This window comes from Periophthalmus magnuspinnatus, chromosome 21 (genome assembly GCF_009829125.3).
Source record: "Periophthalmus magnuspinnatus isolate fPerMag1 chromosome 21, fPerMag1.2.pri, whole genome shotgun sequence".
NCBI lineage: Eukaryota > Metazoa > Chordata > Actinopteri > Gobiiformes > Gobiidae > Periophthalmus > Periophthalmus magnuspinnatus.
Genome location: NC_047146.1, coordinates 14,404,062 through 14,422,034, shown reverse-complemented (window position 1 = coordinate 14,422,034; position 17,973 = coordinate 14,404,062). Strand labels below are relative to the sequence as shown.

General features: G+C 38.8%; 1 protein-coding gene across 1 annotated transcript in view; it reads left to right on the top strand.

The window, feature by feature from the left end:
* The window catches only part of stk39 (serine threonine kinase 39), a 38,077-nt gene extending 20,227 nt beyond the window's left edge, over window positions 1-17,850 (top strand). The window contains exons 15-18 of the mRNA XM_033987549.2: window positions 7,528-7,580; window positions 7,752-7,820; window positions 9,522-9,586; window positions 15,209-17,850. Of these exons, the coding sequence (XP_033843440.1) occupies window positions 7,528-7,580; window positions 7,752-7,820; window positions 9,522-9,586; window positions 15,209-15,283 (262 nt within the window). The 3' untranslated portion in view covers window positions 15,284-17,850. The remainder of the gene's footprint in view (window positions 1-7,527; window positions 7,581-7,751; window positions 7,821-9,521; window positions 9,587-15,208) is intronic.
* The last annotated feature ends 123 nt before the right edge of the window (window positions 17,851-17,973 follow it).

The window sequence follows — 17,973 nt, the reverse complement described above, 5'->3', positions numbered from 1 at the left end:
TTTTAAGTAGGCATTGTCTGTTAAATTTATCTTTCTTTTTCTTGGAGGTCGTAGTCTCTTCTTCTGGCTCCTCAGTTGTCCTTTTCCCCTTTGTTAAAAAGATCTCCAAAGACTTTTGTTTTGGCTCATTTTCACTCGCTTGTGGGTCTACTTTAATGCGTCGTGTCTGATGTGTTAAACGTGATACGTCACCGCGGAGACAAGAGCAGATAATAAACTTGCTACTACATCAAATAGATTTCTGTGGCGATTTCCAGCAGGATTTTCATGATACATCTACGGACGAGCTTATTAGTGTGTCATTAGGGACGGGCCAAAGTTGCTCCTGACCCCTGTGCGCACAACGTCTCAAAATCAGGGCTCTTTACGCAGGACTGAGCTGTGTCTGTGTTAGTTCCCAAGCCACGCAGAGCCGCAGTATGAGGCGGAAAGAGGCGCATGCGGCTCCGGAGCCGCGAGTTGCCGACCCCTGAAATAGAGCCACTGCACGTAAGCTCGACATCAATGAATCCAACTTGGTCAATGTAAAAAGACGACAAAAGTTTTCAGAGGAAATAAAAGCAGATTTTCCGTGTTGGTGCAGCTTTATTTTCTAAACCTGCAGATGTGTTCATCCCGTGTTGTTGTCGTGTTGGTGCCAATTTTCAGGCACAGTTTAAAAAAAAGCGTGTCGGTGCACCGTCTTTCTGTGTAAATATCTCATGTTACAATATGAAAACCTGCGGCTTTTATTCAGGTGCGGCTTATATATGTACAAAATTGATTTTCTCTTCAAATTTAGCTGGTGCGGCTTATATCAAGGTGCGCTCTGTAGTCCGAAATTTACGGTATGTATTCTTACTGAGCGGGAAGCCTTGACTTGCAACTTTGTGGTCTCACGAGCTTCTCTGCGCAGATGTACATAAGTTAAATGCCATACTGTAAAAAATCCAAGCAAAAAAACTAACATTTCTATGGAGACAGTGACATATTACACGTAGTTATTTTGAATTCTGGCCTTGTTCAGTTCATTTCAATCTGTTGACAGTGGTTCACATGATAGAGTGGCCTTGGGTTAGCTGGAAGATTGGTGGTTCAATTCTAGTCGTTTTGTCCGTGATCATGACACTTCACCCATTTTGCACAAGTATTAATATAGTAATTGGCTGGAGAGGCTGCTGTTTGGCAATCATAGCAGCAACTGTATTCGGTAAGCTCATGAGTGTGTGGAGCGAATGTAAATTACAATGTGACTTTGAGTGCTCTGTTTAAAAAAACATTGTTGATATGTTCATATTTTGTTTTCAAATTTTAAACAAATTTCTCAAATAATAATAATTTGCCTTGATATTTTTGTCTGAAAATGTTTAAATTAGATTCGAGAGTCCAAAAAAGCAACAGCAAGTTCATCTCCTCTTTTAATTAATGAGGGAATTAGCGCCAATCTGCATGTGTTATGGTAATACGAGGCTTCTCAGTATTCCAGACAGCATTCGGGCTATGATTGGGTCTTTGTCAACATTTTGCCTGGAAGTTATTCAATTTTTTTTTCCCTCACAAAGTCACCGAGGTCTCTAAGGGTGCCATTGTCAGCAGTTTTAAAGGGGGAAACTTCAGACTTTTATAATAACACGCCCAGTTGTTGGCGCGTCACCGCTGCTTCGACAGGCAAAGAGGGACCAATGTAAATGAGATTGATTCATTGAGCTGCGAAGAGGAGAGGTCACGTTTGATGTGCTTTTCTGTGTTAATTCAAATCAAAGGAGTGTGGGCTGCATGCATAGCTGACTCTGGTAAGAAAGATTAGTGTTGATTGGGGTTGGCCAATAGATGTCACCAGTGAGAAAAAGGTTGTACATATGCAATACTGGGGGGAAGAAAGTGAATTGTTGTTGTCTATTGAGTGTAGCGGAGTAGGGTATAGAAATAGATGTCAGAAGTTTAGCAAGATTTGGCCTGGTTAAGACACAAGACAAGACATTTCACCCACATTGTTGAATATGAATGCAGGGTGTGCACAAATGTTGATGCTGGTTTGAGTGACTTGGATTGGCAGCCTCACTTCTGTAAGCTTATCCCAGGGCAGCTGTGGCTAGAATAGTAGCTCACCACCACAGAGCATGGAATGAATGATGCATAAAATTGTGAAGCGACTTTGAGTGCCTGGAAAAGCGTTATATATTAGACTGACGCATTATTATTTTAAATAAATTGTACCATTTACTGGAAACTAGGGATATAACACTATATAAAAAATAACATTACAATTTATCGCGCCCCACAATCTTTTTAGGAGTTGTGTACTATTGCTAATCTTCTGCTTCATGCTACTACAACTAAATAATATATTTCGGCCTAGGAGCTTGCAGTCCAATATGTTTTAACTAGAGCTGGCAACTTTACATTTTTATCCCTACCAATACCTAAACAATACCTGGTTTATGCTACTAGGACCTGAATTTGGTATTCTCTTTTAATCAATACCTTCAATCATGAAACAGAATGACGTTTTAAAGTCCATCAAAGACAAATTCTGACCCAATAAGCAAAAAAATAAAATAAAATAAAAATAAATTAAAAAATCACAGAAGTACCTCTCAATAGCATCTAGATCTAGTTCTGTTAGTCACCATATAATTAGTAAATGGCGTATCCCAGTTTGTACAGTGTAGGGATGCGACAACAATACAGTTTTCTCACTTTGATAGGTATCTGAATATATGTTTTAAGCCTCATGGGACCAAAACACATATTTCCTTTATTGTTTTTATGGTAATTATTAATAAACATAACATTTTATTCCATTACACCATCTCGTCTCTGTTCAAATATAGCAGAGTTAGCAGTGGATCATTTATTCTGCTTCAGTTGAGGACATAGAAGAAGTGCTTTTTAATGAAGTCTGCTCTGCGCACTTCACCTGACATGAATAAAAGCCTAGTCACTCTCACAATAATAGTTTGAGCTTTCATACCAGACTCATTTAAAGTGTGCGTCACTTGACAGACAATTCTTAAAGGCGGACTATTGGTGAGAGTCTGCCACCTCCTGATCTCTATAATGATATTGTTGCTTTGCCCAAAGATTTCCACAGTATGGCATTAAACTTATCTCCATGAGGTCACACCACGCCAGGTTGCGGGTCTGATATGTGGAGTGGACAGGTGAATCCACTCCCACGAAGAATAAGTTATTAAAGTTTAAAGGGGGTAGTACACTTCTCTGGGGTATTACCTGCTAACACATTATATACAGTATTTAAATCATCACGTTAGCTTTTATCATTTTGACAATGCTATTCATAGAAAACAACTTATTAAAATGTTTAACAAGTTTCAGTTCTTTCCAATTGAGTCCTTTCTCCCTTTGCTCCCCACGTTAAGTCACTCCTCCTTCAGAGCACTATCACTATCCGCTAATGAAACTACTGCATATCACATCAGTTTTGTAATAGTACTGCATTGTTCGTTCCTGCTTTTGCACAAGCTTGTACTGCTAAACACAAGCAGGTTTAGAACAGTGCCTGGGAGCAGTCGCTAGATTACTCAAACTTGCATGGATAGTGTCTCTTCAGGTATGTTTTTGAACCCTAACCCATTGTAGAAAGCAAAACGTCTATTTTGAATAATACCCCCTAGGTTTAATGCCATAAAGTGGAACATTCAAACAAAGTATTCATTTCTCCATGGACACAAGCAGGTGGCAGACCCTTCACCAGAAAAGCTACTTAATGCACCTTCAATAATTGTAATGATATTGTACAGGTGAACATTAGCCAATAGTATCTGGCATGAGCACATTTCCCATTCACATTCCGTTACATGTTTATTGCAGAGGGATAGAGTTAATAACCTGCCTTATATTTTATTATATTTGATTGGAACACCTGGGGCAAACTAGAATGCATTTTCAACCTCTCGTACTTACACTGCAAAACACAAACCAACCATATTCCGTACATCACCGCAATGTCAGATAAGATTTCTCAGGAGAGTGTGTGTTGCTTGTTAGATGTATACAGAGTGTGATTTTGAAGTGTTCTGACAGGATGCCCTCCGAGTGGTAGTCAGGCAGACTTTGGGCTTGGATCTTTTGGACAGGGTTGCGCTGATCCATGTTGCATATTTGGCACTGACCCCAGACTCTCCTCCTCCTGCCTCTGGGGCCAGACGTGTTTAGATCCATCTGCCACTCTCAAATCCTCAAACCAGTTCAAACGAAATGAATCAAATACAGCACATGTAGGATTGTATTTGTAATTTGATTCTAGTCAGCAAATTGAGTGAATGCAAATAAAACTAAATATATGATTTTTTTGTAATGCTCAAGCTACAAATACACCAAATAGTACATTGATTGAATGAGTCACCACCTATAAATATCTTGGGTTTTGGCTTGAAGAAAACTAATCTTTTAAAAAACATATCTCTGAATAATGCAACAGTTTAATCAAAATTATAATTTTATTACAGAAACAAATCTTGTATCCCATTGAAATACATAAGATAAATTGTTCAAGTAACCTTTTTGTACTGCATCCTGGAGATATAATACACATGCAGACTTTCTACTTTGAAGCCTTTAGATCCACTCTTTCACTTATCCCTTCATTTCATAACAGGTGATGAATTTAAAACCCATCACTGCACACTCTACGAAAAAGTAAATTGGCCATTGCCATCTGTTAGACGAGAACAACACTGTATAAAATATATTTATAAGGAACTACTTCATAGACCGCCTGAATCTCTCACTTGCTTGTTGAACATTGATGTTGGAACATTTAATACAAGATCGCATGATTGAAGTCTAAGCACTGGTCGCACCAGAACTGAAATGGGAAAAAAGGGATTTTGGCTGTTTTGTTTCCCATAAATGGAATATATTTCAAGGCCAAGTAAAATTGGATACTTTGCTGCCACAAATGCAATTTAATAATCTGGTAACAAACTGTTATACTCACACCTGCACCTGTTTTTAATGTTTTAAATGGACTTACTTATTGGATGCACTTAATTTGTTGCCTCAGGTTGCCTCAGTTGTTTGTTATTTTTCTGTATTTGAATCGGACGCCCATGAAAAGGAGAGTCTGAAAATTAGAGTGCTCTCATTGGACTCTCCCTGTATAAATATAGATAAATTAAATTAAAATATCTATGTAATCCTTCAGTCGTCCCGGTATGTTTCATAGTGGTCCATGAGCATGTACTAGTCTATGTGTCTTATACTTATTCTGATACACCTAAAGATCATTGTAAAGCTTTTCAGGAAAGGTTCATTTCTGTCCTGTGAATGTGACTTTTTAAATATTGATACCTGTTCAAATGAGTATCTAGTTTCAATACTAGTACCTGTATCGATTAGTATCTGATAATCTATATTTTTGACAACCCTAGTACTTAACCACATGCAAAACCTGATACTAAACTGAGACTGAACTTGGAACTAAACCTGGACAAGACAAGTGCAGCTCCAGGATTAGAACAGGACATAACAAAGTCCACATTAAGACTGAACTGGGATCAAACCAGGACGAATGTGAAGTAAACATACCCTATATATGGGGTAACTGTGGCTCAGTGATAGCTCATACCAAGTTCCGTTGTTGTGTTCTCAGGCAAGACACCCACATAAAGTTGTATAAAAGTGTGAGTGTTGGTGGTGGCCCATTCCACAGATCAGCAGCCACGCTTCTGTCAGTCTACTCCAGGGCAGCTGTGGCTTTAATGATATGAAATGAATGAGTAATGACTACAGTATAGCGCTTTGTGAGGCTTCGGCAAGTTTGTTAAGTGCATTATTAATATTATATGTGATGTCAGTGGCTAGGCAGAGAAGATAATCAGATGGCTTTTCATTTAAGCTGTCGGGGTGTCCTTCGGCAAGACACTTAACCTACTTTGCCTCTTTTATCTGTGTAAAATCATGAGAGGTTCATTGACGTAAAGTGCTTTGAGTTTCCAGTGGAGTTACAAAACAATATTATGAAAACAATTCGACTGAATATAGTATGATATGAAAAAGATCAGCCTATGGGTCAACTTGCTCGACACGGTAAATATGTCGAGCAAATATGGCTTAGACTTTGTGGCATCAAATAAGTCCTACATAATACTTTTTGAGAAATACCAAACGTGCTTTACATTTTAGTTGTCTATAAAAAATAACAACATACATTTTTATTAGTATATTTTTATTCCAGTGTTGTTATCATTGCATGTGGCAGAATATTTTTCAATAAAAAACAGTTCAGCTGTGTGTGTAAGCTTGTTAAACCTCCAATGAGCCTAAGCGAATTCAATACCACCATAGATTATATTATTGCTTTTGTGTTTCTCTGTATCTATTCGGACCACAGTTACTATAAGCTACATATACAGTGCATCACATTTATTTATATATGAGTCAGTTGAATTATTTAAACAGTCTATAATAAACCCTATACAGTATTCACACCAGGGCGCAGAGTGCTGTGCATGCATCATTATGTAAATAGATAAAATTGTGTTCCCCGCAGCGAGACATATGAGATATTGAACTGTAATGTAATACTAGAGTTAGCATGAATGGAAACTTTGATTCTAAGCTCCAAGATACTATGGTCTTAAGAATATAAATAAAACTATGTCCACATATCCTATTCACATTCTTATAGAGCACTGCATGCGCCTATAGTTAGTAAGGCCAACATTCTATATAGGTAAGTGTTGCAATGTCAGCGACTTCAAACTGGGCTATTTTTCATCCCTGTAATCTGTCCATATGTTTTCACTTTGCGCGGGAGCTACAATTTATAAACTTTTTGCAATTTCAATTCAGTCTCATGCATTTTTCTGCCTGATTTAGCTGTCAGCGAAGTTGTCAAAGCACAATTGGATATAGAGCACCAATCTCCCAAAGTCCATGAACTACATTTTTTCCCATGTGTTTGAGCTAAATTTGTCTTGCCCCAGTACTGATATATTGTATAAGCAGCTCTTAATTTCAAATTAAGTCTGCTGCCTGCTCCCTGCAACTAATTATAAAGAGTTTTATTGTTTGATCTACATGCTAGTTGTTGTTAGCTTTACCATAACTGGAAAACTGTATCTGAAAGTTGTGAAAAACACCTTTAAACTCATTGCGGTGAATAATAAAGATATTCGAGAATCTGATCATGCTGTAAGACAGTAAAAATCAGGTACAGTGCCTTTAAAGTGGGACTAAACACATAAACTCCGCCCAAAACCACAACACAAATAGAGATGCTAAACTGGGCAGTACCTGGAGGACTAAAAGGAGGAGTAGGGGGGAGGAGGGATATGAGGGACAGTGTGGTTGGTCAAACAAGTAAGCACACTTCAAACTCTGCCCCCTACAGCCAGGTGTTTGTAATTAGAAACACCTGGCTGTAATCAGGGCAGCCCTGTGTGATGTCATATAGTGCTTGAAATTGCCAAAAAAGTGACTAGGAACAGTAGATAATGTTATTCAAACACCGTATACACAGTTGAGTAGCAAAAAGTGGATTCAGTGTTTGGTTCCAATTTTTCTCATTTTTTTTTTCAGGAACTCCAAAAAGGAATTGAATGACATCCGTTTTGAGTTCACTCCTGGCCGAGGTAAGCGCATGTCCTGGAATGATCTAATTGTATGTTTTGTTTTGTGCTAGCGTCCTGCTCTTTTGCAAGTAATGGGTAGTGACACTGCAGTATCTAATCCAATATCTAACACAATTACGCCTAAGTGAACACAGCCAAGCCAGTATTTGTCATGTTGTTTTCCTCCATCAGACACAGCGGAGGGCGTTTCACAAGAGCTGGTGTCCGCAGGCCTGGTCAACGGGCAAGATGTGCTAGTAGGTGAGTACAGTAACAAGCTACCTAAACACATTCAGTTACTGTATAGCTGAAATTTCATATTATTTATTATACATTAGTGTTTTTATTATATTGACCTGATTTAAATATTATAGCGTTCTGATGTAACGAAACACATCTTTTCTGGTTTGTTTATTTTCTGAACACAAGGGCTATTGTAGGCTGTAACCCACGCCAAAACAAGAGCAAAACAACAGCGGTCTCCAAAACAGACCAGCAAATGACAAACTGAACTTTCAGATCAACTTGTCGGCATAGTAACCAAATGTCACGTTTAAAAGCAGTTACATAAACAGCTACAAGAATAACTAAAGACATCAGCTCTGAACTGAAAACAAAATATCAGATCATTACAGTATTATTCAAGTTTTAAAGGTGCATTATGTAACTTTTCTGGTGGACGGTCTGGCACTCACTTGTCTCCATGGAGATTTCAGTGGAGACAAGTAGGTGATGCCACAAAGCCAAGTAAAAGTTAAGATCTGTGTAGAGATGAATCACAGTGTTTTTTTGAGAAAACACCTGTAATTTAATAAATGTAAGATAGATAAGTTTAATGCTATGCTGTGGAACATTCCAACCAATGCAATAACATCTTCACTGAGACAAGTAGTTACCAGAAAAGATACAAATTACTCTTACTATTACAAGTGTCATGGTTAATTAAAACACAGACATCAAGCGGCAAAGTTGCTAAGCTACGTAATGGTGGTCACTGAAATAATCAATAAATCAATTCAAATCTGGTAAAGGCCTCTCAGATTACAATTAGCTGACTTATTATGCAGCGTTATTGAAACAATGTTTGCACAAATGTACCAAAACACAACTCCAGGCGTGTTTTAAAGACGGTTGTGTAATCAATCAAGATGCATTCATTATCATCTTCAAGTAAAAGCATGTTTTTAGAGTTCAGACTTTGGAAAAAATGGCAGTGATTAAAAGTTTTAAGACTCATTAAAATCAAATGAAAAAATAAATAAATAAATATATATATATATATATATATATATATATATATATAATATATATATATATATATATATATATATATATATATATATATATATATATATATATATACATACATACATACACACACCCCCCCCACACACACACACACATATAGATATATAGATAGATATGGAGAGAGAGAGAGAAAGCAATAAGAGAAAGATTATTTTGATAAATTTTTGGTCAAAACAGCCAGACATCATTTTAGTTGAGAACATAATTAGCCAGCTGCTTAATAGCAGCTACTTTCATTACATAGTTAAGCCCTATGAAGTATGAAGCAGTTACAGTTTTCCTGAAATGTATAAGGAAATTAAACAAAGTGATCCAACAACTCAACCAGTTGTTTAAGTTGTTTGCTCAGTTCATATACTTATTATGTTAAATAGACATTTGGGAGCTTTCGACTATGCTATAATGTTGTTCCCTCATTAAAAACATGCCTGAAGAGGTTTTATCTGTCATCCATGCATGACTTGAGTAATCTTTTGATCTTTCCTGGCTTTTCGAACCCTCCGTAACATTGTCATATTGAATGTAGTTTGTCATTACTACCCCTGTCCAGCTCACCTCCACGTCACCTCTGACCCCTCCCTCACCCTTTTTCGGTGTTTGTGGAAAACAGAGGAGTGATGTGCCAGTGACGTTATGTTTTTGTTCCCTCTCCAGTTGCTTCTAACCTTCAGAGGATTGTGGACGACCCGGCTACCTACAAAGTGTTGACCTTTAAACTGGTGAGTACCCGGCTGATGGATAGTACCCCCTGATGGAGCTCTGGGGTGACAGTGGCATCCCATAAACAGCGGTGGTGAGAGGTGAAGTGAGGAATGAGAGCGGGGGACTTGTTAAAAGCCATGTAGACAGACAGGAGCTTAGGCACAGTCAAGCAACAGCCCCTGCAATGGTGACGACAGAGTTATTCTTGGATGTCACGTATGTAAAGAGAAAGTGCACACGACATATTAGACTGCACAACTCAGATTTTGACCAAGTTTTCTCTAGTTTGAGCATTTTGGGGAAGTGTATAATTTTACTTCCTGGCTGCAGGCAACAGATATGAAATGCATGCTTTAATTTTCTAAAATGCTGATTCATTTAAGTTAATCTTGCAACCCGGACATTGTTACTACATTAGCAGTTAATAAAGCAATGTTCGAGCTTGACTTTCTGCTTTTGTGTACATATTAGCTCTGTGTACACATTAGCAACTTTAGCATAACAGAGCATAACAAACCATTTATAACTACAGAGGCTCAACAGCTGTACAGGAAAAGGTTCACTGTACAATCAATATTTTGACTGTCAGGTTTTCAGTTTTCACCAGCCATGTTGCATTTTCTAACTCTCTGAAGTTTTCTCCGACTTTCCGAGTAGAAATTCCAAGATTGCAGGCTTTCCAGTTGTTATGCATAAGATGGAACTTGGAACTATCCAACCATACCAATAAGTCATAAAAAAAACATGAAAACCTGTCATGTGAAAACAGTATCAAATGTTTCAAGCTTCATAGTCATATTTTTCAAATGCACATATTTATTGTGGATTCCAATAACTCATGAATTAACTACTAACATACAAACCAATATTGACATTTACTTGCTATTCTTGGTTGAGGGAATTCAATCTCTTGGTTATTTCCAGTTGAGTGAGTGGATCATTCACTTCAGTTAATATTGACATCATTCTCAGACAGAGCTGGGACTTTAAGCACAAATACTAGATAAAATATGTCTTTCAATTTATATTTTAGTTTGGTAATAGATATAGTCTTTTATTAAATTTATGAGTAGTTTCAAAATAGTTTATGGTAGCTGGGAACCGGAGATGGTAAGAGGAATATTTTCATTTCGATAATGGGTTCCTGGCTTCGGAAAATTGTAATAAGCCCTGCTCTGAAATGCTTCTATCCAGTTTTCTCATCACAAAGTTATAAGCAGACAATGTTGCAGATCAGTAGATATATTTACATGCACATACAAAATCTGATCAGGTGAGTAATCTGATTTTTTTCTGACTGTTCACACCGGTGCAGGTTTTGAGATGTGATGTTTTGAATGTGACAAAGACAGAAATGAAGAGAACATGTTTTTTTTTTAAATTAACTGTACTTAATCTTCTAAATATAACAGTTACTCTAAAAATCCATTGATTAGCTGACACATGTCCTCAGGTGTAAACATGTAAAAACACACACCAAAATAATATCTTAAGTAGAGATGCACCGATCCAGCCTTTGTTTTGTTTCAGTGCCAGTTTCGATACTATAGTTCTAAGTATCTGTAATACTCAATATAAACTGATATAACTGGAGAGACTGAAAATATTATTTATTTATTTTAAATAAAACTAAAATAAGACACAACTGATCCAAATGTGTTAAATATTTATGTTTTTTAGTCCTCAAGTTACTACAGGACAACAGTAAAAGCGCAAACACTATGAGACTTTCTGGGTCAAGCAGAGCCAGTAAATTCTCTTATTTGTTCAGATTGCAGATTGGCAGCCTCGCTTCCATCAGTCTGCCCCAGGGCAGTTGGTGATAGAATAGCAGCTTACCACCACCAAGTGTGGAGTGAATGAATAATGCACGAAATTCTACAGCAACTTCGAGCTTCTGGAAAGGTGCTATACAAGAATAATGGATTATTATTATTACTATGTCAGTTCATATGCCAAACCAGGATATTGGCTGAACCAGTATTTGGAAGCCGATATCTGATCCAGCAATTTTTTCAGTATTGGCTCCTATATCTGATACCAGTATCGGATCAGTGCATCCCTTTGAACTGCGCTGTCTTATTTTTCTTGTTATGTGAATTTTATTGGCCCACAATACACACTATAGTTCATAATATTGCCATAACCAGCCTTTACTAACATTTTTTTTCTTATGCACATTATTCATGTATATCACACTCCACTTTCTATGGGAAAAATATTTATATTAGCAGTTGGCACAGAGCTCTGTATAAACACCATATGTGCAGCAGAGCATGGGTCATCTCTCTGCCTCCTCAGCACCTCATGGACAGTTGGGGTTAGCGCACGGAGCTACTGTGGATGTATTCATTTACATATGTTAGCCTGTTAGCTCGGCAGGTGCTATATAATACTCCCTGCCCGTTTAAAGACTTATGAGAACGCACTGAATAATTAGACCTGTCAGGAAAGCGTTTATTATGATTTCATGCAGTCATTTTATGGAGCGGGTGGTGGGTGGGGGGTGGGGGTGCAGCTGGAGGACTAAATTGATCAGGGGGTCGGCGTAGAATCGTGAGTGCACAGAACAGGTTTTTTCGATGGGAGAGATGTTATGTCTCTATCTAGTGGAGCGCACGGGTTTGCTTAGCAATCAAATGTTTATGAATAGTTTATATCAGCTCCTCTATATTCTCTTTGAAGGTTGTGCTTGGAATATAAATATATGATGTGTGAGATACAGAAGCTAGAAAATTAGCAGTACATTTTGTAGTTATTGGCGCCATATAAATTGACTTGTTGTGGTGTAGTCAGTTTTTATGATTGTAGTACCATGTTATAATCCAGATTATGATGACTATTCACGGGTTTCACTTTCATAGGTCACGTTCTGAGGACTTTTCACAATTCAAAAGATTGGATATGTAGTTTTGTTAATTCCCATGGCAGCAGTCCTACTTTTTCATCATTCTAAAGCCTACAGATATGTATTAGTTGAATTACTTTTGCTCAGTAAAAATTTATACTATTTTGCTTTGAACTGTTAATTCCTAAGGCTGCAATGTATCAGTCTAAACTTAACCACTCAACCAAAAAACTTAATCTTGACCATTTCCTTAATCCTAGCTTTACCCTTAACCTGTTTCTTAAATTAAAAAATTACTTTGTGCCTAAACTTCACCATTTCGAATGACCCCTTTTTGGACACTGAAGTTTTCGGCACTTGGTTTAGTCCTGGTTTGAGCCGAGTTTAGTCCTTATGTAGACGTGGTTTAGTCCTGCCTTGGTCTAGTCCAGGTTTAATTCTCGGTCTCGTTCTAGCGTTGTGTTTGAATGCAGCCTTATAGACATCTTACATGACATTACTTACATTCAATTTTGGTAGTAGTGGAAGTCTGCTCCTGCTAACCTCCTTTCACACAGATTCTTACTTGGGTGAAGTGTCTTGTACAAAATTAGTTGGAGCTGGGATCAAACCACCAAACTTTGCAGTTAAAAACTGACCACTCCACCTCAGCCAGATTAATTCATTTTGCAGAAGGAGTTAATAGTTTGGCGATAGGTTTAGTTGAAAAATAAACATAGTATATATCAACATCTTTTTAACATTTCACAGCAGAATGGGCGAAGAGAAGTTTGAAAAGCGAGACTATAAATACATCTGACATTTTGATTCTTCCAACTCATATTTGTCTTAATGTTATGTGCTTCACTGGCAAACAACATTTTGTCTGAGAAAAAAAGTTGCTCTAACATTCACTTGAAAAACTTTAACTATATTTGAATGTGTTGTTGATGTTTTTGCTGCTGGCGGTAGACTATAAGCAACAGTATAGTTTCTCCGATGATCTCGTGTCATTGTAGCGTAGCTGTGGATACAAAACAACCCTGTGTCCTGAAATCACAAAGTCACTTCCTCTGTGTGTATCTGGTGTGCTGTCTCTGGATGTGTTGTGATTGGATTGAGGATGAATTGAATTTGAGGAGACGTATGGCGGCCTGTTCACCCTGTCTCTGTCTATATTTCTCTAACTCCCACTCTTTGTCTCCCACTCTCTCATCTCTCACCTTTCTCTCTATCCCCCTCTCTCTTGCCTGCCTCACTCTCTCACACACATCTGTCTCTCCCGTTCCTCTTACTCTTCCTCCCTCTTATCTCTTTCATTCCTTCGCTTTCTTTCTCTCTCCCTATCTTCTATATTTCTCCCACTCTGTCACCTCTCTTTCTAAACTTTCTCTCTTTCCCTCCCTCTCACCTGTCTTTTTCACTCATTTCTCTCGTTCTCACCTGTCTCTCCTTCTCCCTCTCATCTCTGTCATCTCTCTTCCTCACCTATGTCCCTCTCATCTGTCTCTCCATGCCCCCTCCTCCCTCTCCCACTCCCTCATCTCTCACCTTTCTCTCTATCCCCTTCTTTCTTGCCTGCTTCGCTCTCTCACACACATCTGCCTCTCTCCCGTTCCTTTTTCTCTCCCTCCCTTTATCTCTCTCATTCCTTCCCTCTCACCTGTATTTCTCCCCCTCTGTCACCTCTCTTTCTAAACTTTCTCTTTCCCTCCCTCTCTCACCTGGCTTTCTCGATCATTTCTCTTTCTCACCTGTCTCTCCTCTCTCTCATCTCCCTCTTCCTCACCTATTTCTTTCTCATCTATCTCTCCATGCCCCCTCCTCCCTCTCCCACTCTCTCACCTTTCTCCTCCCTCCCCCCCTCTCTCTTGCCTGCCTCACTCTCTCACACACATCTGTCTCTCTCCGGTCCCTCTTTCGCTCCCTCCATTTATCTCTTTCATTCCTTTGCTTTCGTTCTCTCTCCCTCTGCTGTATTTCTCCCCCGCTGTCTCCTCTCTTTCTAAACTTTCTCTCTTTCCCTCCCTCTCACCTGTCTTTCTCACTCATTTCTCTCATTCTCACCTGTCTCTCCTTCTCCCTCTCATCTCTGTCATCTCTCTCTTCCTTACCTATGTCCCTCTCATCTGTCTCTCTATGCCCCCTCCTCCCTCTCCCACTCCCTCATCTCTCACCTTTCTCTCTATCACCTTCTTTCTTGCCTGCTTCGCTCTCTCACACACATCTGCCTCTCTCCCGTTCCTTTTTCTCTCCCTCCCTTTATCTCTCTCATTCCTTCCCTCTCACCTGTATTTCTCCCCCTCTGTCACCTCTCTTTCTAAACTTTCTCTTTCCCTCCCTCTCTCACCTGGCTTTCTCGATCATTTCTCTTTCTCACCTGTCTCTCCTCTCTCTCATCTCCCTCTTCCTCACCTATTTCTTTCTCATCTATCTCTCCATGCCCCCTCCTCCCTCTCCCACTCTCTCACCTTTCTCCTCCCTCCCCCCCTCTCTCTTGCCTGCCTCACTCTCTCACACACATCTGTCTCTCTCCGGTCCCTCTTTCGCTCCCTCCATTTATCTCTTTCATTCCTTTGCTTTCGTTCTCTCTCCCTCTGCTGTATTTCTCCCCCGCTGTCTCCTCTCTTTCTAAACTTTCTCTCTTTCCCTCCCTCTCACCTGTCTTTCTCGCTCATTTCTCTCGTTGTCACCTGTCTCTCCTCTCTCTCATCTCTGTCATCTCCCTCTCCCTAACCTATGTCCCTCTCATCTGTCTCTCCACGCCCCCTCCTCCCTTTCCCGCTCTCTCCCTCCCTCTCTTCTTTCTCAGGTGTCTGGCTGCGATGACACGGAGACTCCAGATGAGGTCAAGCTGATCGGCTTCGCCCAGCTGAGTGTTAGCTGATGGCTGCTGGACGAGCGGAGCAGGTGGGACGCAGGGACCACACCGATCAGGGCAGAGGGACATTCCACTACTGCACCTCCTCCTCAGCTTTAGTCACTCAAGATTTCAGTCATTCTAGCAACGTCAGGGGGGAGAGTTGCGTATCTGTACTAGTGTTGTTACGATATTAGAATTTAAAGGAATAGACTCGTTACTCAATACCGACAATGATAATAAAAAATACTCTTCCTTTAGACAATAGTGCTACTCTTCAACGTAAATAAAACTGCAATTCTCTAATGGATATTGGCTTGGTGCTTGGTGAGTAATAAGACCAGTGACTTCATAGTTGTTTTTCTTCAACATTTCTTCGAGCAAATGTCAGCACTGCAAGCTAAGTGTTGCCTTTTGTGTATAATAAAACAATTAAAAATATTAAATTACCTCCCCTGGGCTTTGGGCTGAGTTCACATGCAGTTATTTCACATAGCCTCATGAATAGCCTCTGTGGGGGGAATTATGAAAAGAATGTTTCTAAGAATTTATTTAAAATTTTATACTGAGCCCACGAAACAAGCACAACTCATAACCAAGCTCAAGGCAAACGTCCAAAAGGTTACCACTAAGAATGTAAAAGTTTAAAGAATTTTAGCACTCGGTTACATTTGCATAGTAATACTTTTATTTCACTTTTACTCTTACTTGAGTCATATTTTTATTAAAGTAACAGTACTCTTACTTGAATATATTTTAAACAGGCTGTACTGATGTGCACTTAAAAGCCAAGTTGTAATATTAAAAAAAAAATTAAATATTTCAAATCTGATTTTGCTTAAACTTTCCTAACTTGTAAAAGAAAAAGACTTGATGAGGGAGAACTGACTCATAATGATAAAGATACACAAGTACAACATCAATACACAACTCTTATTCCTAAATGTTTTGCTAGAATGACACAATAATCTTCCACTTGCCCCAAAAGCCGCACTGCACCAAACCGTTTCCCCATGCACTGTTCCTAAATGACCCTTGACCTTTGACCCTTTTCCAACATTCCACCGCCAGCACACGTTGCGGATCAGAACGACCCACCGGAAAACTCAGGTGTGAAGGACCACCGTTCACTTGTAGCTTTTTGAATGTTGTACCATTATATTTTTGTTACCTCTTCATAAAATCCATTATTTATTCATAATAAATGAGACACAATTTTCGTTTTACTGATTTGGTTTTCCCACACTGAATTTGCTTTGACACACATCGCATCGACCCGTTTATACATGATGTTTCACCTGAGGTCAGAATGTAATCTCCGGTCATTAAAAACAAAAGCACATTTATTACACAACGAATGTCTTGTAAAAATGATAAAATTCTAGCCACAATTTTTTCAAAAGAAGGGAATTATTTATTATTATTAGTTTGAATGTGCAGTCAAATTGAGACCCGGAAGCTACTGTGTATAATTTGCTGCCGTGGACAGTGTTAAAAATGCTAGAGGTGCCTTGTTCATTTTCTGTGCCTAAGAATGTAGCTAGTGACAATGTATGAAAAAAGCCTATAGAATTCCATGTTAGAAATGTATTACCGCAGCACTGACACCATTCAAGAAATGTAAAACCAAGCTACAATGCACTTTTGGGTTGACGGGCTAATTGCCTTTAGCTCGTTAGCACAGGTTAGCGTGTTTGCTTATGTCTTCAGATGAATTAAGATCATACTCACATAGAGCACACAGAGAACATATACTACTACTATCCCTGATACAACTACTAGTCAACAAACTGTACTGTACGCCAATGCCTCTGAAGCATAGACTGTATATATAAATGGACATAGCTAACCTACTAACTGTTGCATTCCAAATAGGAAGTGAGCATGGACTCGCTTCCGGCTCCATCGACTCTGGCTCCAATTTACTTTCTATTGAAAAACTGTTGCCCTTCTCTCCATAACTGCTGCTGTGAAACTCATGACTTTGGTTGTAAAAAGTTAGTATTAAACATTAATAACAGACAAATCCGGTACCTTCTTTCCCCGAGGTTGCTTCCATTAGTGTTAGCAACAGGTTTGATTGATAGTGTTGTTAAGCACCTGCTCCCTGCTAAATCAGAGGTGCAGACGTGAAGGGGCATTACCTTCAACAACCTCACTCCGGATTGGCTCTTTAGTTTCTATGATACTCAGTCAGAATTCCAAATATGGAACTCAACTCCAAATTTACCCCTGTAACCGCTCCAGCCTCGATGAGCTTCATTTGACCAGAGCCGAACGCTGTGTGTGACGTCGCACTAGTCCACTTCTTTATACAGTCTATGGTCTGAAGACAAAACCAAAAGACAACTAAGAAGTGTGTCATCGAGCCATTTTGTTTGTCCCAAAACAAGTTTAGTAGCTCAATATTGTTTTATTGAAGTAATATATACCGATAATAACTTCTGCTAAATTCTTTATTTTATGATATAATTTATTGTGTTTCCTATGTACAGTACGTGTATCATTTCAGCATATTATTACCTCTGTCCTCTGTAATCAGCTGATGTCAAATTTCCAACAAAGAGCAACACATAAAGAATTGCTATTTCAAACTGTGTTGCGTTTTCTTTTTTGTTTACCCTTTATGGTTGATATTTTTCTTATTGAGAGAACACAAAATTCTGACCATACCAACTTGTAAGTTTCATTATATATAATATAATAAGAATTAATGG